At 37.3% G+C, this 22,032-nt stretch overlaps 1 protein-coding gene across 1 annotated transcript in view; it reads right to left on the bottom strand.

Annotated features, from left to right (window-relative positions):
* Positions 1 to 22,032, bottom strand: part of ALA3 (aminophospholipid ATPase 3) — a 151,550-nt gene that overhangs the window by 54,176 nt on the left and 75,342 nt on the right. Inside the window, exon 16 of the mRNA XM_089816482.1 lies at positions 18,716 to 18,858. Coding sequence (XP_089672608.1) covers positions 18,716 to 18,858 — 143 coding nt within the window. The remainder of the gene's footprint in view (positions 1 to 18,715; positions 18,859 to 22,032) is intronic.

Here is a 22,032-nt window from a genome sequence, read left to right as displayed (position 1 = left end):
TTTGTGAAGCATGCATACCCGCTCCTGCAAAACATTTATGGTAAATTGAAGTTTCCTCGTGTGGACATGATGCGGAAATATAATGGATCGGTAACATAATATTCTACAAAAGAATCAATTGAAGAGCCAAAGTAGAGCAAAAGGAAAGAGTGAATTTGATGCCACGGAAATTAGGAGTTGTTTCAGCAAGAAAGTTGACTAGATTACTGCAATAAGTATCAATTTTTCATCTCTATAAAGGATATTGATATAGATTTCTTTGTCTATCGCAAATATGCCTCCAAAACAGGATTTCTTCGAAAAGACAATCTACCAACATAGAAACATCCATGATGATTTCTTGGAGCAATTATTTGAATCAATAAATGATGCGGCACAAATGAGGAAGTTGGTCCCTGTGTCTCTAAGACTAAAGCTAGCTGAGGGTTGGTATGATAGGGGAATTGGACCCGTGATGCAATCACAACTAAGAACGCGTTGTAATTATTTTTAAAATGGTTTTCAAAAAGAAAACTCTTCACCCCACATGGTAACGTATGGAATTTTGACCTTGGGAAACTAGTTGTTCTTGAACTGTTTATGGACTCAGACCTTTTGACATCAGTCGCAATGATGTATGATCCAATCACTACGTCAATACGAGGAGTATGTGGAGAATGCCGGGTAAAAATAACACCCAAAGAGATTGGAGAAGTATTCAAGATGAACCCTCTCTCTCAGTATCATGAAGCTATTGATTTCCAAGAATTAGAAAAGGGGTATCAAGCCCAGAGAGTGTACGTCAGGCAAGAACCTCTGTGAAAACCTCTGGCGACCATTGGGAATACAACGTTGATCACAGCATTAACCCCAAAACCTTTCAAGGAAGAATTTTTCAATTCTCGTGCTCTAGATATTTATATATCTATGTAGGATTTTTGGGGAGGATGAACAGAATTCCTTGCATGTTAGGTTTATGTACATGATGGTGCAAATTTCTTGTTTTGGAGTTAATGTCATTTTTTATTTTGCTTCATTCTTAGCTGAAGAAATCCATAATGCATTGATTGGGATTGCAAAGGGGAAAATGGAAAAGGCTTTCAGATGGTATTCCATGTTAATGCACATGTTTCTTTATAAGGGAGCCACCTACTTTGGAAAAAAGATGCAATTAACAAGAGAATACAAAGAAGAATCTCTACCTGTCCAACTTTGGAGTGCAAACATGTTATGGGATGTGCATGAGGCTAGCTTTGTCAAATTTGACAGGTATTTCGCATCAAAGATAAGGATATTGTTGACTAGGGAGAATCCAAGAATTCCTAAGTCGTTGTTAGATTTTATCAAACCCATGGATTGACCTACAAAATTAAAAATTTCTCATAATTGGGCTGATATCATTCCATATCCAGTTTCTACAGTTTTCAAAGTATATGGGTTTCAAGGAACCGCTCATGTTTTGCCATACCAAGTACCTTTGAAGGTTGGCCTAGCGGAGATCCTATGGCAAATAGGAGGTTTGGAGGAAATTGAATTGGCAGGAAGATCAAGAGGTTCAATCTTCCCTAATTGCACTATTGCTCATCAATTTGCGGTCACAAAAGGGGGATGGATCTTCCTATATAAATTTTTAAACCCTTATAAAATGGCAACATCCCATGCAAGATTCTCTGACACTAAGGGATTTTTTGAAATGTTCAAGAAAAGAACAAAAGCAAAAGCTCGTGAACACAGAATATATTACCCTGAGGACATCATAAGTAATGAGTTCAACCTACAAGAACAAGAAGTTAAAAAGGAGAAATGGAGGGTTTACTATAGGGTTTTGGAGTTTGTGAATTCTTTTGAAAAAGATTACAGCCCATTGGAAGATGCTAAAACCATGGCTGACAAGGTAAACAAGCTAACGACTTTCTTTGTTGAATTAATGGATACATTAAATGAGAAGAAGTCTCTTTTGATTAGAACATACCCCGATCAATCAAGAGAAGTCATGAGAAGACTAGCTTTTACTCCTATTGTGGGCTCAGGACAATATGTTATCCAGAAGAACACAGGGTATAACATAGTCAAAATGGAAGAGCATGCAAGAAAGGAAAAGAGAAGAGTGACGTTGATGTGCCTTTGCAGAAGAAGTCTCTTTTGATTAGAACATACCCTGATCAATCAAGAGAAGTCATGAGAAGACTAGCTTTTACTCCTGTTGTGGGCTCAAGACAATATGTTATCCACAAGAAGCCAGGGTATAACATAGTCAAAATGGAAGAGCATGCTGACAAGAAAAAAAAAAGAGTGATGTTGATGTGCCTCTGTTTCCCCAGCCCATAAGAGACCTCAATCTGAGGTATAATCATCAAAGCATATATCCAAGAAGCAGAACAGTGGAGAAGCTTCCATGTTCAAGGATCAAGTGTACACACCATCCCAATCACCCCTTCGCTTAGGACATGAATAGCTCACAGCTGAGAAAATGGAACAACTTGGAAACTAAGGTGATGTTTTTGTTACCTCAACTGAGTTAGAGGAAGGGACATTGAAGGAGTCTCCTATACCAAGCATGGAGTTGACTGTTGATGATTTTAAAGGTAAATATTTGGATCATGTGATTAAGCAAGCCAGCCATAAGTTTTTATCAGATGACAGTTTTGTAATATCTAGGGTTTTCTTTCAATTTGCATGGAAGTCAAATATTGCTAAATTGAGAAAGATGGCAGAAGAGACAAGCAAAGCAACCTAATAAAGAGGACTTTGTTGTAAAGGATGAAATAAAAGATGAAATGATGTAAGAATTTCATAACTCCAGAGGAGAGAAGAGAGATGATCAGGAGAGCTGGGCTGCAACTCCTCCCTAATTGGGATATTGCTGATGCAATGGTCTTCGATGCAATGAGAAAAGAAATGAATACAATGTATAAAAATGAAGATGAAGCCAGAAGAGCACCAAAGGGTGTGAAGTATAGTGAAGATCATGCTGCTCTAGTAATTTGGTCATTGCAAAAAGGGAATAGGTCTCGTTCCTCTGAGCCTTCTAAACCAAATTTAACAGGGAGTTTAATTGTAAAAAGGGTAGAAGATACTCCTAATGATGAAGCTGCTGAAATGAATGCTAAGGCAGCAAATTTTGCATTAGCCACAGCAAGAAAACAGAAAAAAGTCATGAATGAATTACATATGAAATATGAGCAAGTTCTGCCAGCCTACAAAGAGGAAATTAGGAGAAGATTAAGAGTTGAAACTGAACTTGTTCAACACAAAGGACAACAAGTTCGTCTGTCAGAAGTAGTACAGTCATCCCAAGGAATGATTGGATCTTCACCTGCAATCATAGTTGAGATCCCTGAAACCCCTTTGCATCGGGAAGAGTTCTCTAGAGAGGATGTAGAAGAGGAAAGAGCCATGCTCAAAGTTGTGCAAATAGAAACATGGCAAAGATATGAGGAGAAGATAAGAAATACAATGTTACATTTTGTATTTGAGATTGATACCAGATGACTGCATCATATGATAACCAAATTGCTCTCTATAATCAAATTTCCTAGTGATAATGAAGATAAGTCGAGTAAAATCTTAAATAAATGGATTGAAAGAGACGAGACAGTCACTGAAATGTGTTTCAATATAGTTGATAAGAAAAATGATGATTATCATGCTGAAAGAACATATGATCAAGTAACTGACTTGTTAGAGTGTGATATAAACAGGGAATTGCTGCAGAGGCAGATAAGGTCTTGTATCTCGAAGTGTCAAAACAAAGCATGTGCATTCTTTCCTTCAGTGTTTGCAAATAATCATGAGATAAAGACACTAACAGATTTCGATGAAGATACTCTTGCTGTGCTAAATGATAAAGTAAGTAAGATAATAAATAATGATGACAATGGTTTATTCATAGAAATTGTAGCAGATCTGATGGAGGCCAGAAGGTTTTATAAGTTTTTCATCTCTGAGGTAAAGCAATTGAAAAATAAATGGGAAGATATCTCTTGCAAAGAGAAAGAAATCCTCAGTTTTGACTGGCCTGATGATTTAATTTATGATGAATGGATAGCCAAGTATATTTCAACATCAGAATCACCACAGATGACAGCAGAGAATAAGTGACAAGACAAATCAACAGTCACTGAAGAGTTAGAATTTGCTGACAACAGTGTACAGGTAACAATTGAAGAGATAGAAAAGGTAGTCCCAAAACAGCACAGAAAGGTGAAGATAAAACATCAGAGGCGGTTGAGGAAAGGGACATCAAATTACTAACCGAAGAAATCAGAGGATCAAATCAAAGCGAAAAGGAAGAGGAAAAGGTGGCCCCACTACCCGAAGGAGAGAGAGATAAGGCACAAGAAGTTGTTGCAAAACCCGAGAAAGATAAAGTAGAAGAGCCCCCTGCCCCACCTGAGAACACCGACAGTTAGTATGATTGGCAGTAAATAATTACCAAAAAAGAAGTATGATTGGCAGTAAATAATTACCAAAAAAGAAGTAATAATCATAATAGGATACTTTACCTTTGTGGTTCACCCACTGTGGATATAACTATACAACAAACCATTGGAATTACTTTCAGAATATTCAGATTATTCCACATGTAAGGAGGGATATGGGAAGGGTGAGGGGGTGAGGGGGTATAGGGTATTTTATCCTTACCCAGCTTGCTATCCTGATATAGTGAGCTGGGTAAGTAGGGTATAGAGGTTGAGAGTCTGCAAAGACATAAGTAATAATCATAATAGGATACTTTACCTTTGTGGTTCACCCACTGTGGATATAACTATACAACAAACCATTGGAACTACTTTCAGAATATTCAGATTATTCCACATGCACTCTTTTCAACTGTCTCGTGGGTTTTCTAAAGCGGGTTTTGTCTCTTATGTAACTGTGTTTTGTTCATTTCCCTCTACGCCTGAAGCTTGTTGTAACTCATCCTATATAAATGAGTTCCCAATGCTAGAGGAGGGTCTGAGTTTTCATTAGTAAATGAACATCTACTTTTATTTTTTGGAATCGATCCAAAGCTGTATGTCTGTACTTTGTTTCAGAGAAGCCATTAATGGAATATAAAAGGTTACATTGCTGAGTCAGTATGGAGTCTTTTTCTTGCAAAGGATGACACTAAATTGTATAATTTTCAAAGGAAATAATAGAAAAAGCACTTGCAATTTTATTACTCAATTGAAATCTTGTCTCTTCTTGTGTTGCTCTCAATTTGCTGGAACCTGATGACAATGTCTATTAAGTTTCAGTTATAATTCTTTTTAGTTATATTTTTGTTCATATTTTGCTGATAATCTACTGATTATGTAAATGCTTAATATGAGCATGGATGGATTGAAGGTTGTCTAAAAAAGATTGTTATAAGAATGAGATCTAAAATTGAGTATTGTTTTCCTTCTTCACAAAGTGATAGGATAGATCTAGTCATTTGTGTCAACTTCATGTGAGGTATAGCCCAATAGATAAGGCACCAGTTACATTTTAAAGCTGATGGATTCTGGGAGAAACTTATACAGTAAAAAATTAATCAATCAAATCCTTTATTTTTCAGTATTATGAGTTTAACGTTTAAGCCCACAGTTGATTCAGAGTTTTAGAGGTAATGAGAATTAGCCACCTCTTATTGTCCTTCCAAACTCCTGAATTAGAAGAAGATAGGGCATACTCATCTGCTAAATTGGAATTTATATTTAGAAGTGTCAACTGCAAAGAGCCATAAATTCCTAGGTGCACCCACCTAAATCTTGCAGAGTTCAAAGAGAAGAAGGGCTGAGCAGTCTTGTTAGTTGGTCCTTTTGATTTGTTTATTGGAAAACCCACCATGTTTTCTTTTGCCTAACTCCTAGGTTTTCCTTTGCATATCAAACATTACAATTACCATATAAAACATAGTGATAGAATTCATCTTTTGCATTGTATAGACCAATTGCATATCAAACATTACAATTACCATATAAAACATATTGTATGCATCATAATCATGTATCAGACTTTGCAATTATCAGTTAACTGCCCTTGTGCATATATTCTCCATTTAATATATAAGAGAGATCACATTTATATTCCTTCATCTTCCATTACTTGGTCAATTCATATTCATTTGACATAGTAAATAAGCAAGAATGGAATAATAGTCCAAACATTCCTCCATAAGCCCGAGAAAGGAACACTACATAATCACTTATCAGACGGACTTGTTTAGTAAATAGATTGCAAGTGTCCATAAGACAAAACCCTGATTGAGCCAAGTTCGTAGAAGATGCTAGTCTATATATATACACGCAAAGAATGGAGGCTCTTGGCATTTATAGCGGACCTACTAACACTCAAGTTCGAGTTGCTCTCCTAGTTTGCACACCAAGCTTGGTTGTGCGTGTTTGGTCCTATTATTGCAGTTGGTGTTTGGTCTTGGGTGGGGTCAGGGGGTCTAGTGGAGTCACTTGTCTCGTTAGGGACGACCTTATTTGCATGACTTCTATTATATACTCTAACATATTCGCTAGATTCCTATGGAAAAACAACGGTACTTTATGGTCCTTGTTAGGTCTTATCAATTCCACCAACATTGTCTTTGTTACCGAGACTCATGAGAGTTTGTCCGCCCAATTCTTGGTATCCCAAATTTCTAGTAGTTGTCTTTTTACAAAGATGAGGTCAGATTCTCGGGTGGGGTAAAGGGGTCTGGTGGGGTGGCTTGTCTCGTTAGGGACCACCTTATTTGCATAACTTCTATTGATGTAGGAGCATCCTGGGTTGCACTGTTGTCCTACATGTTCTCACTTTTTCCTAGTTTTGCCAAGTTGCAATGTCTTGCATTGCCGAGCTTTCAGTAGTTGCCGAGCGTTGGAGACACACTAGGGAACCTTGTCCTATGTGCACAAAGAGATTGGAGTTATCATGTTAAGGTTTGAGCCGATTCTGCTTTGCTGTTGGAGCTGTGTTTTTCTAGTTTATGTGTGCCTAATGCGAGCTGTGTAACTAATTCTACGCAATGAGTTAGAGGCTGAAAATTTCAGGTACTGAAGAGAGCCTAGAGTACTCCCTTTTGTCAAAGGCGCAAGTCCTAATTCATTATAAGTTGGGAGATATGACAATTCTCCTAGGGTATCGATTTCTGACAATTTGCGTGATGGGTTTCTATGCTTAACTTTCAGCATGGATGCACACTTATCCCTGGTGAATTAGCCTTTGCGAACTTAAGGGTTGTAGAGGACCTAAAGTACTACCTTCAATTTGATGCACAAATTCTAATTCAATCGGGGCTAGGAGATATTGCGATTTTGCTCGGGTATCGATTTTAGACATTTAATTTATGTTGGAGGTCAACTTGTGGCTCTTCAAGTATTTAATGTTAGGTTTATTTAGTTCTTAACATTCTAGGACGACTTGTGGCTTAGATTGGTATAAGTAGGGGTTGTGGTGAAGTCTTTAGGGATTATTATTGATCCATCTTGAAGGAATATAGATGATAGAAAGAGGATAGGAAATTGAAAGCATGTCTCTGGAAATCTGAACTTGAAGCTAGATCTTGGATTTGAATGTATTTTGTATCTGGCCGTAACCCAAAAGGCCTAACAACTAGGCATGTATGATGGTATTTTCATGAATCAATAAAGAATATTGTTCTCTCTCTCTATGGTGCTGTTCTCTTTTGTGTTTGCTTCTGTTGTGTTAACCCTTCCATGGTGGTTTGGGTAGCTAAGTGTGTCAATTGGCCTTAGTTACTCACAACTCCCTACGTCATCTATTAAATACTCTGACATCTTCGCTAGATTCCTATGGATCCGTATTCAAATGGAAGGCTTTTCTACCAATGACATCTTCATGGCAATTTACTATTTTCAACCCTCCACCTCACCTTATGCTATACACAGCTCTTAGGAGGGCCCATATGCTGACTTGCAGGGTTATATCAGCAGGTTCTCTACTGTGACATCATTATTTTGGGGATTTCAGAGCCAGGACCAAAGACTTACAAAACTCCATGGTAGGGTGACTGATTCAGTGTGCACTACAGAGTTGGATCCTCACTCTATGGGTTTATAGTGCATCTTCAATGATAGGGCTGACCCTCTAACTCAATACGGCCGCCATTTACTACAATTATGTGAGCCTCCAAGCTTACCGCTTGTCGGTTTTTGTGATCCCCATTTTGACATATAAATCAAATAATAGATAAGTATTATACATAAAGTTTATAATATTAAAATAATCAATAATGTATAAAAATATTATAATTATACTAAGATGCAAATATAAAGTATATCATAATAATATAATTATAAATACCAACTATATATATATATATATATGAATATTATTATATATCTATATATATACTTAGATATTTAAATACCATACCATAGATAATTAATATATACTTGTATGACAATTATATCTTTGGTATATATTAAAATAATATTGTTATAAATAATTAATAATCATATATAATTACTATAACAATATATAATATAATTACCTAATTAAATTAATATTAATGAAAGGACACGTCTCTATGAAATACCATATATATATATATATATATATATATATATATATATATATATATATATATATATATATATATATATATATATATATATATATATCAAATGTTGAGAAGGATATAGTATTGATTATTATAAAAACTGATACAAATAAGAAGGCGAATGAGTAAATGCCGTAAATGGGACATTACAGTTTTCCCCTATTAGCTGCTTCTCTGTCTCTTGTCTCCCCCTAGCTAATCATTCCCTTCTCAGCCTCGCCATCGACACCTCCCACCGCTCTCGCCACTCCCCACCCTCCCACCCATCCCCTATGTCATTTTCCACTCGCATCATTTTCTCCTTTGTCGATGTTGATCGTGACCTTCTCACCTCCCACCTCAAACAATGTCTTCACCAGTTGCTCTTCATTGACACCTCTACCATGTTTGACCGCCTTGCCAATTGAGGACTTTATCGTCCTCTGTTTCCCCACCGCTCCAATTCATTCCCTCTGAACCAATGGTTTGATGATGACTAGATCGCTTTCGCTACATGGTCTGTATCACTTTCTTCTCCCAGACCCCTTCATTCCCCCAATTAAGGCTCTCCTATTGTCGCCTTCTCCATTGTAAGAAGTGCTCTTTTTACCTCTTGCAATGTAGGTCCTTTTGCGCCTCCCTTTTGTTGTCCCCCTAGTTCTTTTGGCACACCCCTTTCCCTACCACCTCTTGCCCCCTCCTCCTTGGATTTTTATGCTCTTGCCTCTCATACCTCCACCCTCTACAACAATACCAACCAGCCCCCCATCTACCTTACACCCAATTCTTGTTGTCATCACTTCACCTTCACCAACATATGCGAGGCTATTAGATTCATGCATAGTAGAAGAGGAGCTGATGAGGAAGTGTTTCAAGCAAAACTCTTCAAGATGGGTATTTTTGTCTTGGGTTCTTTCTTCATTTTGCTCTTTAAAAGAATTGCTTGTACTAGTTTTTCCTCCTCTTAGTCACAGCATATCATCCATCTGATCCACAAAGTCATGTTAGCCTCGAACCTCGATAACTATAGGGCCATCATGGTCGGTCACACCTTTGTTAAACTCTATGCTATTATTCTACATATTATTCTCTCCAAGGAACTTGACAGACGACATTGTCAGGCTAGAGGCTAGGCCGGTTTCAAGAAAAACTTTTAGAGTATGGACCAAATCTTGAGTCTTTAGGCTATCATTGAGGAGGCTAGACACCGCTCGATGAAGATTTACTATTGCTTTGTGGATTTTGCAAAGCTTCGACATTGTTTCTCAAGTGGCCTTATTTCAGAGACTCCGGGATATTGGGATTCTTGAGATTCACGTGATTGCTATTATGAGATTAGGTGAGTGTGTCATTGACTAGTTCAGGAACCCTTAGGAATCCTCCAAACCTATTTAAAGCACTATCAGGGTGAAGCAGGGTTGTCTGCTTTCCCCACACTTTATTCAACATCTACATTAACAAGCTCATGGCTTTCCTCAGGGACTTCTTGCTCCCCAACAATAGTTGCTATCTATACCACGTCTTGATTTTCATCCTTCTTTATGTTGATGACAAAGTCCTTCTGGCCTCCTCTCTTGAAGGCCTCCACCATTTTGGTTGTCCTTGCTTCCTTTTGTGACTCAAGCCAACTTACAATTAATCTGGATAAGGCTCAGGTTATGCTCTTCAAGTGTTCAAAGAACTCTCATTTGCACTTCTTCTTCCATGGCATGGAGACCGAGATTTCATCTACTTGAACATATTTGGGTGTTAGATTCTCTGGACCCCATTTCAGTATGAGACTAGCCATGCAGCCCCGAGTGAACAAAGGTTTGAGCTCCCTTTCTTTTTTTGAGTGACAGTGTTTTCAACACCATTTTCAAGATACCAGGTCCAAGATGTCCCTCATGGACTCCCTAATTAGAATGACTATTGTTTATGGTTTTGTGGTGTGGGGCTCCTCCCTTCTTACTTTTGACTAGATGTATGTTGAGCTTGTTCAAACCCTCCTTCGATGCATCATCAAGTGTCATCTGACTACCCCCACTAGTATCATTGTGGCCAAGTTTGGTGCTCACACCTTCATGCTTGGGACCATCTTCGACCTGACCTAGTTCCTTCACCAGCTTCATGGGTTTGTTGATTTTGCTGAGGGTCAAGACAGATATTCTTACTTGGCGTATCAATCCTTAGAGGCGATCATGATGACTGATCCTACCGGTTAGACCTGTTGCTGGTATGCACAGACTTCAGCTCTTCTTGGTTCTATTGGTATTGAGATTGGTTGTCTCCCTCCATCTTAGTATTTGTTGGATGCCCCCTTTAATCTCCTTCCTACCTAGTTGGAGTTGAACGGACACATTCAAATGGACATCTTCAAGTATTATATCCACACGACATGGATCGATCCCTTAAGGGGTCTCTATACCAGGATGGCCTTCTATGTTAAGCACTACATTGACCTTTCGTCCTTCCTATATTGACCGATGTTGGACCCATGCTCTACGTATCCCCCTAGGGTCCTTAAGGGTGGGCTTTGTTAGCATGAATGTTGATGATTTCATTTGGAGGAGCATCCTAAGCATTGCTAGAACACTTGCTAAGATTGTTAGCATAATTGACATGTTGCATTCATCACTGTGTTTGTCATTGATTTCAACATAGCAATAAGTCTATGAAGATTGACAGAGCAGTAGCAGAGATCAGACAATGTTTTGATTGTTTGGTGATGCGTGTTCATGGATATGTTCTATACGGTGTCCTGATGTTAAGGTTCAATGCACAGTATCGGAATCAAAGATGTATGGAAGATATGCCTGATTCATAGAGAGTAGTACAGAGATAGAGTACCTAAGAAGCAGTTTCTGATGTTTGTATTATATCTTCTAACAAAGATATAATCTAGAGATGCGCGGTCAGCCAGTGACATAAGACAGTCTGATGATGATATTAGCGAATGCACAAGCCCCAGTGTCGCACATGTGAGAAGTTGTATAGAAGTGAGACGACAGAAATATTGTAACTATGAATTAATTAATTATCTTACTATAATCAATTGGGAAAGCCTCAAGGCCGACTCAAGGAATTTTGAAGATACGGTATAAAATAAAGATGTTTCCCTTTGTAATATAGACGTAATCATTGTATTGAATTTGAAGTGCAAAAAGGAGCAGAGTGTTTGGTGAATGCGAGATTTGTGATCTAGTTAAAGGAGTAGAAGTCTGGTTGACAGGACAAAGAAAGAGGAAGGAGCAGTACTATTCATTTCTATTATTCTACAAGGAATAATACAAAGATCATTTGGACAGTGGGTTCATTGGTCTTGCCCCTGAAGCTATTTGGAGAGTGGGTTCATCTGTCTTCCAAAACTCCTATTAGGGTTGGCACAACTCCTAACAGGGTTGGCACAACTCCTAACAAGTATTCAAAGTCTCCTAACAGGCGCTGATATGTATTGAATGTTGTTATAGACTCTTAATAGGGCCCATCCTCTGACAGAGAATATTTATATTAGTACATCTTGTGGGTACCATCCCCATTAAGGTTTTCCCTCTGATCAAGGGTTTCCCTAGTTGACATATTTGGTGTTATTGTGCATGAGTATTTTATTGTGGTTTATGATTATATTGCTCATATGGTTGAAGTTTAATAAAGTTGATAATTGTGATATTAGTTGGTTAACTGATTCAACCCCTCCCCCACCCATTAGTTATATTGGTGGACTATATATTCTAACACTCCCATCGGCTTTGCCTCCAAACCGACCACACAACAGACTCCAGAGATCGAATCTGTCAGCTTTGCAATACAGATTTGGTCGAGACAGAGTCACACTTCTTATTCCATTGCCCTATTTATTATGAGATATGAGGGAGATTCCATTGTCGCTTCAAAGATTGCCAACCCTTAACTTCTTTCTTCAAATACGCAAACTAGCAATGTCTTGCACTTTACATCTTTGAGGCCACGCATCTTTGCGATCATACTTTGCAGCTTCAATCTCCCTTGGTTCATGGTTTTGATCAGTTCATCACTTCCTTCTTTCCGTTGGTCACCTCCACCAGAGGCACCAAGTGTTCACTGGACCAGTCTAATGCTGTTCACACTAGATCCTTGAGACTAAGACCTCAGAAAGCTCCTACGGACAGACGATAGTCCTCCACCCCTAGAGCTACTAGCAGGCAATCTCAAATCCCCTCTCACCTGGTGATTATCCTTCAATTTTGGGCTACTTCCAATTGGTTGATTAACTTCTATTGGTTGTTCTTCACTATCATCTACTACTCAGGACCTTTGTCGGTCCCTCTCTTTCTTCCTTTGCTCTTTGGCTTGTGGTTGTTAGATCTTTCCCTGGACACTATTTGGTGTCCTCTCAACAAGGATATCTTGATTGATGAGGAAGTCGACCAATCCCTTCCAGCACTCCTCAAAGATCAAGAAACCTGATTATTAGTCTTTTGAGGTTAACAATCCTAGAGTTCAACTTTGGCTGGCTGAACCTAAAGGGAAGGAAGGTTTTGAGCACAATGAATTTCCTAGGTAGGTAACAATGTTAGACAATTTTCTTGTTGACGATCTACATCAGCATCTGAACAACATAAAAATGAGCAGTCCAAGTGATCATGGAAACACTAATTTGGATGAAAAGGTTTTCTAGAAAGAGACCAAACTAGTTTGAAAGCCTCACTAAGGGTAGATCATCCATAGGCAAGAGCAAGAACACAATAAATATCCTTCTTATGGCCAATCATAAAGGAATTTACAGGTCCTGAGAGTTTGCACAAGCAAATGGAAAACCTAAATGGTAAAAGACTATGGAAACTGAATAATAAAAATAAGACTTTAGTTCTTTCAAATCTTCCACCCAGGTGAAGCGTATCGGCTGCAAATGGGTTTACAAAATCAACTACATAGTTGATAATACATTTGGCAAGTACAAAGCATGTTGGTCATAAAAGTGTACTCGTAAAGTAATGTCACTTCCATAGACTATCCAGCAAATAGTAGAGGGTTGACCTATAATATGGGTTTCCATAATCAATAGTATGCATAGTCGACCCATCCTAAGATTTGTGGAGCTATGCAAGTGCTTTATGAGCTATTTTGAGCCTAGTAACTAAATCCATGCCCAGGAGGCTAGATTCGGGTCCGGGTCTGATCTGGATTCGGATTTGTGCCCGGATTCATGCTGATTCAGGTAGGATCCTTGTTTTACACATGTGGATTCGTGTCGATTTGTGGGCCCACGAATCCAAATGAATCCACTATGTAAAACAAGGATCCTGCCTGAATCAGCACAAATCCAACAAGAATCCTTGATGATCCGAGCAAACCAAGGTTTTCAGTGGCTCTAACTTATTTAATGACTTTTTTAATATATTTTTTGCCTTCTAACCCTAAAACGACTCTTTTATTCAACATCCAAATAAATATTACCTCAAATTTTCTCTCTATTTCACGCTCTCATTTTGCTCTCTTATTTTTTGTATATATATACACACGAACCCTTACAAATCATAATTGGAATTATACTTTTTCATGAATCCAAGGATCCAATTCACGTGCCCGAATCGGCAACTAAGGTTTTGAGTAGTTTGGGACAGTCTCCTAAATTTTACAAGATCTCTACACTCTAGGGGTTGGCTGCATGTTGGCCAGAGCCCATCAATAAACCTCCAACATCACTCTGGAGACTTTGGTTGCAGCTCCTTTTTTTTTTGGAGGATCGCTATTTTAAAGGGGAGACTATCAATTTGCCTACAACACTCAACTGACATCCTTGGACTAGTAGCATCACTCAAATTTCAGTTTGGAGTCCAGATAATTAGTTTATGTATGAATTAGAAATAATGTAGTACTTCCTAAAGCTTGATTAGAAATAATATAGTACTTCCTAAAGCTTGATTTAAATAAATCAATATTTAAGTGAACTTATGCAGTCACTTTATGTTATAATAAATAATAAAAGGCCATATGGCATAATTACCTAGTTAATGGACTTACATTTAATATTTAAAACTATGTTGCATGGGTACGTGTACCCACAACCCTTGGATGCGTACCCATGTACCCAAGTACCAGGTACATATAGCCATGCACCGGGTGCTCAGTGGTGAGCATCATAGGTAAGAACTTTGATTAAGATTTCTAATTTTACTTTCGGTTTTTTGTTTGTGTATCAGCTTCTTGTTTATCAAGCTTGATTCAATACGTAATCACGTAATCAGTTGGAAACTTTGATATAAAATTAATTAATAATAAACTTCATCACAGTTCAAGTCAGAAGTTTATAATTTGCAATATGTCATTGTTATATAATTTATGATCTTCTTGTTCATGTTTAAATTCTGCCTTCTCTGTCATGCATCTAAACACTTAGAATATATTACTATTACAAACACAATGCAAATCTGAAACTGAAAACAATACATTAACATCTGCCAGCTTTAACGCTGTTCTTTTAAAAAACCATTGCCATGACTCTCGTATCTGCAGATGTTCTATAAATATTAAATTATAATATATTGAAAAAATTGGAATGCTGAAGTACTCATGTCCCCTATTTTGAAAAATAGCCGTACCCACACCAGTAGCTGTACCATTACCCTAAGCAAACAAGTACCCCCATCTCCATGCAAGCTTGATTTAAAAGGGGGGGCGCATTCTTATTCATGGAAAATAAAGCCTTAGAGTTTGAATTTCCTAGAGGAGAACAAAATAAAATAAAGTATTATAAAAAGAACTTTAAAATAAATTGTGTTAAGCCCTAGTTAGATTTGAACCAATTGAAGGAAATGAAGAGAGATAGAAAGAGCTTTCGGGTTTGATTTTGATCACCCAGGTTATTGGTTTTCAGAATAGCATATTGAAGTTTGGGCTCTGTAAAGGGTTTGAGCGGCAAATAGACTTCCAGAAATGAAAACTCTTGAAGGTATAGAGAGTTGCATGAAACCTCAATTTTCTTGGTGTCAGTTTACATTGCAAATTAGAGGTTGAATCAGATTGAAAGTAAATCTGGATAAGGATTTTGATGTCAGATTGGCTAAAGGACATATCAGATTTTTTATATTAGCAGATCAAAGTCTGAAGGGTAGAATTCACACACTCCAGACTTTCTTTCCTTGGCCGTACAACTCCAGGCAAGAGCTAATGTTACTTTCGGAGAATATCACTACATCAGACTGATTTAGGCAGAATACATTTATCAGTTGCATAGCAATGGTCAGACATTTTTTTCCAATCATTTATGGAGCATCCAGGGCCACCCATAGTCACATTACCTCCTAGCTGGATGTGGAGTTATGTCAACAGCAGACCCCATAAAAATCAGGAAATTGAGGCCCCCAGCAGCAGATCAGTAACAACAGTGACTACAGATCAGACAGTGTCAACCGTACATTTATAATTTGTACCTATTCAGTCAACTTCAGATCCATCCATCCTGGTATGGTTATCTTAGACATTATTGAAATAAACAGAATCAGATTCATTCGCTGTGGTGTGAATTATTAGTAGCAAGTTTCTTTCAATAATTTTTTTGCAATTTCCAAGCTTTGTAATTCCTGTTGTTGAGAAACCACAAAAAATCAAAAAACTTGAAAACCAAAAAGATCAGATATTGCACAAAGACCAAAAACATTCAGCAAACTCGGAAAAATTCAGACAAATTTCAGAACCTCAGTCAAATCCAATTGAGATCTTTCACACAGAAAGTAATAACTATGAGGAGTCCTTTGCTCCTACAACAAAGATGGAGCACCATCTATTTAGTTTTGCCATTGCAATTCAATTAGGCTAGAAAGTCTACCAAATAGACATGAATATTGTCTTCCCCAATGGAAATTTGGAGGAAGAAGTGTACATGTCTCAACCTCAAGGTTTTCGGCTTGCAAGAAAGAAGCATCAGGTATGTAGACTAACAAAAGTCTAAGTTACCGGTTCAAGTTTGGTTCCAAGTTCGAAGTTAGAGAACCGATTCACAAGTTCATCAAAATTTTGGAAAGGGGTTTGGGTTCGTTAGTACGAAAACATGTAAAAAAAATTTATATATATATATATATGAAGCATGAGTTAAAATTAGAATGTAGCATAGTAGCATATACAAACTTAAACAACAAAAACTCCATAAACTCGTATTCATAATGATCATACCATCATATAGTTTTCAACTAACAAGTTCAACATCAAAGATTCAAAATATTAAAAATAAATCATGGCATCAAGTTCAAGTATCATTGTTTCATGTTCATTGTTCAACTAATGGAATAAAAAACTATTAATATTCTACGTTCTTCAATCTTTAACTTCTTCTTCGTATTCATCTTCTTCTTCTTCCTCATCTTCTCTTCTCCGGCAATAGTTGACTCAGCAATAGAGCTAACAACAATAAGATCAGACGAGACACTTTATTGCCGTCCACGGGTCTAAGAAATGATTCGGTTTGAACTTGGTTCAACGACTAACAGCATAATCCACCCGGGTTCAAACTTGTTTCAAACCAGTTCGAACCAGCAGGGTAAATATTGCACCCTGCCAAGAACAGACATCGAACCAGACCCAAACTTCAAACCAGTTCGAACTTCTGCTGGTCCAGGGGGTGCAGGGATAAACCATGGTAACTTGGACAAAAGCTATGCATAGCATGACACAAGCACCCAAGGCATGGTAAACTGAGAAGTATTTGGTCGAACAGGGATTTCAAATAAGTCGCTCAAATGGAAATATGTACATCAAAAATAGAGGCAATGAGGTCATTCTACTGGTCATTTTTGTAGATGATATTATCATAATGGGTAGTGAGTTGTATTTGATTAAACAAATCAAAAGCAATTCGAGTAAAGATTTTCACATGACCAAGGCCTCCTTCGCTACTACCTATCTGTAGAAGTTTTTGAGCATCAAAATTTCGGATCACACTATGTGCACTGCAATCCATTATTAAGATTTTCAGTCACTTAATTTTGCTCTCCAACATCAACATGATGGATCACAGAGTGGGATCCAAAACATGGATGCTCATAAAATCTTACAAAATCAAATCCATAAACAAACAGTATAATAAGCAAGTTGTGGTTATATCACAATCTAAATATGCCAAGATTTTGCTCAACAAGATTAGATTGCTAGATTACAAAATCTCAAGTATACTAACTGATAAAGGGCTACAGCTTTCAGCCAAAACAGGCACGGAGATAATAAATGGGTCAACATTCAGGCAACTAGTTAGCAACCTTATCTAACAGCCACTGGACCTGATTTAAGCTAAGTTGTTTCATTTCAACATTCAAGGCAACCATTGTTATAAGACTCAGGCTCGGACTTAGACTCAAAAAGATGACTTGTTGCATGCACCCTTTATTAAAATAAACCTTAAGACACACTAATATCATCCAAAGGAAGCTACTTTGAACATATACACAAGTATACATTGATCACATAAGTATAAAAGAAAATTTTTGCTTTAGGAAATAACATATTACATACATAAATAGTGTCAAATGTCTACAAAACTCATGGAATATAAAATCTGTGGCATCAAAAGTTCCAAACAAATATCAAAACAGAACCTAGAAATCTATTGTTCAAGCCTCTGCCTCGGAGGATCGTATATCACTTGGCACCCAAGGAAGTTGTTTCTTCAACTCTGGTCTATTTGCTTGAAGTGATACTTGACATTCAAGACTCCCAGAGTTAGCTCGTTGTCATCGTTCTCCACTTATTTTTGTCACCTCCAAATTTAGCTTCAGCCATGTAGGCAGAGCAAAGTGATATTAAAGAATCTGATCCAAACCTTAGGGTACTTCTTTCTCCTTGAGAATTCTCCCTAAGAACTACTTGTTTTAGTGCTTCATGTTACTTGCTCTTGTCTCCCTATTGTTTCTCACTGTTTCTCACTACAAAGCTAATCAATACTTTGTACTATGATACTTATAACATCAACACCTAAACTACCATTCCCACTCATGATGTTATTGATAAAATGGAAAAACTTCTATTCCTGCACACCCGTTCAAAACATCTCCTTATAGAAGGTGCATCAAAAGAAATTTAAACTAAAAACACAAATACTTCAATATATTGTTATAACTAGCCATTTTAAGTAACTTCTTGATGAAAGCTTCAATTATAATCAGATGTATGAAGCAAAACAAAATCATTATAGACTATCTATAAATGCCTACTCATTTTGCTTCGCTTCTCTGAGTTCACCAAATAAGGTACAAAAAAACTCTTCACCTGTAAAAGAAGAAGCCAAAAATTTTTGCTGCAATGACAAGGGCAGACTCATCTGGAGAAGCAGCCTGATATGTTATTTTCTCAGGCGATTCATCACCTTCAGGTAAAACTGTATGACATATTGCAAGGCATCTGAAGAATTCCTGTGGGCAGTAAAGTGCATCCCTGCATTAGTAGTTTGAAAGAAAGTTCCAATGAAATTTAAGACTGCATTTCAAAGCTTGAAAAGTACAAACACAGTTCTTTGAAAGATTCAAATATGTAGTTCCCAAAACAGAATGCATAAACCCATAGACAAAGTATAATTTGATCAAATTTGTAGGAAATTGTTAAAGCCATTTTAAGCTTTGACTACTCAAACTGCAAAAAAAATGTATAATGAACATTTCATGTATGGCTGATGCCAAAATCAAAGACATATAATCCCTAGGGATGTTAAAATATATTCAAAAACTGGAAATCCAACAAAGAAAAAGGATCGATTTCATCCTTAAGAAAATAGGATTTGTTAGTCATCTAGTCCACAAAGAATATAATTGTTAGAAACTCATTGTTATTTAAGAAAAATAGGATCTGTTAGTCATCTAGTCCACAAAGAATATAATTCTTAGGAACTCATTGTTATCACTGTAGCAGAACTTATTATTACACTGTGATTTCTTATGATATCACTGCTAGGCCCAATCATCAATCTGGTCCACTGTCATCAATTCTTATTTTTGTAGGTCACTAACATGGTTCTCCAGACTGCCAGTATTCCCTCTGTTGGCTGGCACAATCTCTTAGGTTGGTTTAGTCATAAATAAAGCACAGTTTAGAGTTTTTTCCAGATAGGTATTCAAGAACTCAATGTTACATATTGTAGATTCCAATGTTGCTGAAGTAACCAAATATTGGATTCATTCATTCTTCAATGACTGTTCATTCTATTCTCAGAGTAACAGGGCCTACTTACTGCTTCATGGCCTTGACATTCACATTTTATGCAGGGATCAGTCATTAGCAACATTACTTGTCTGGGGAGTAAATCGGCAAACCGCAGTCTAGGATTTCTGGAAAAAAGTGGGGAAAAACAGGCAAAAATAGGGGAAATGGGATTTACAAATAAAAACGTTAAAAATTTTAAGTATAACAATCAAATAAAAATAAATGGCATTTCCATAGAATAGATATATAGAGAGCAAATAAAATGTAGAGTTCAACCCATTACTTATAGAAAACAGAAGGGATTGTACAAAAGTCATTGAATTTTCTCAGAGTTACCCATGGACAATCCCTGGCATAAAAATCCTCATCCTCATACTGCATACATTTCAAGGACAAGGGGGTAGCCAGGGGATGTCCAAGAAACCTGAGGATGTCGCCAATATCCCCATAACTGCACAGGACATTTCCGGTCCAGGGAGCCAGCCAAGAGATGGCCCCACCCCATCCCCAATTTAAAATAAAAATGCAAGGGACATCCCAAAAACACGATGATGCAGCAGGATTTTCTTTTCTTTTTTTTTTTTTTGAGGGGGGGGGGGGGGGGGGGGCGGCTTAGGAAACGGCTAAAGGGTAAACTATTTTGTTTGCCCTGCCGTTGCCAATGGTCAATATGCATTTTGTTGGCAACAGCAGGGCAAACAAAATAGTTTACCCTTTAGCCATTTCCGGTAGTTGTATATTCTTGGGATGGCCAAGGAAGCCTTAGTCATCCCTCAACCATCCGCATAACAGATGTCCTCCCCAACAGAAAAATGCAGCGGCAAGTGAAAAAAACATAAAGAACTTTTAAAATGCAATTTTTTTATGATTCCTATCTGGGCCTCTCCTCCCTAAAATGCGTTGACTACTTTTTTGGGGCCCATTACTATTAGTCATTACTTGTATTTCATTTCTCTCACATCAGTAGCAAAGATGGTTTGAAAGAAGAGGAGAGTGCAACTGTGCAAGTGATGGAAGGAAGAGAGGGCAAATCTGTTGCTTTAAACTTGGAAGAAGTAAGTAACTATTACGATAATAGAAAATTTCTATTATCTCTGTTTAGAATCTAATGGTTATCTATTGTAATCTCTTGTAAATATCAAAATGTTTCTGATATTTAGTTTCCTGTTTCTAGAATAGAATGTTTCTATTCTTTACAATTGTTTCCTAAGGAAACATCACTCGATATCTTGTATAAATTGATCTATTGATCACTATTAATTTCAGACAAATATTTACCAATTGCTTTGTAATATGGTATCAGAGCCAATTTTTTGAATTTTTTCAAAAAATATTATAATTTCTTGTTCCAAATTATCAGATCACTATTTTTAAAATTATTTTATGTGATATCTGCTTCGAGCTAGGGTTTTTGTCTGCTACTTACGGCCATTATTCTGCAATTGTCCTTTGTATCCCTACAATTTTGTTTTTTGCTGCTCACATCTAGAAAATTCGCGCTATTTTTTGGTCGTTTTTTCTCTGTTCAGGTTTGTTGGGCAGCATTTTTGGGGGTGCTATTACCTCTGCATATCGTGACCCTACATGTGGCTTACTACCTCTGCAAATTGCAGCATTGTTTTTTGCTCAAATAATCATTTTTTGAGCCTATATAATCCGCGAGCCGTTTTTCCCTTTTTCGAGGGATTTTTTGAGAGGCATCTACGATTTTCCAACCTTCTATTTTTTACTTATGCCTCAAATCCAACCCAGAAAACACGTTATTTTGCATTTCCGCCATTTATTTTTGGGCTTTTTTGCAGCCACGTGTTTTTTGGTCAAAACCCTAATTTTCTGTACTAGATCAAAAATTTATTTATAGATTCTTGGTGGGTTTTCCGAGATCTCAACTGGTTTGTCATTTGTTTTTTAGGTGCCTCAATTTTTGTGTTTTGATTTTTGAACCAATAAATCTAGAATCCAACAACATTCTTTTTGGGTTTTTTAGGCTCTCTTCTAGGTACCCCTTCAATTTTCCTCGGTCTTCCATTTGTTTGCCTCAAAGTATGTGCCTTCACAAATTTTCACGCTTTTTCACTGAAAAATGTGCTATAGCATCTTTGACTAATATTCTACTCGAGGGCAATTCAAAATTCATTGGTCAAAATTATGGCACACAGAAATAGCGGAGACTAGCAATCTTTGAATAACTGAATACTGATCAGATTGTTCTGGGTGTCACAAAGTGTCCAACTACAGCTGGTACTGATCAGGCTACATGGGATCTAAATAATTGAGAGGTGGTGATGCTTCTCAAATTATCTATAGCTGATGATCAGCTCCCTTAAATTCCATTCGGCAAGACGGCTACCGAGATATTGGAGCATCTCAAGATACTTCATGATACTTCA

Source organism: Cupressus sempervirens, chromosome 1 (genome assembly GCF_028749045.1).
Source record: "Cupressus sempervirens isolate cs-2001-9-10 chromosome 1, ASM2874904v1, whole genome shotgun sequence".
Classification (NCBI taxonomy): domain Eukaryota; kingdom Viridiplantae; phylum Streptophyta; class Pinopsida; order Cupressales; family Cupressaceae; genus Cupressus; species Cupressus sempervirens.
Note: the sequence above shows the minus strand (reverse complement) of the source record. Positions and strands in the feature narration are given on the sequence as shown.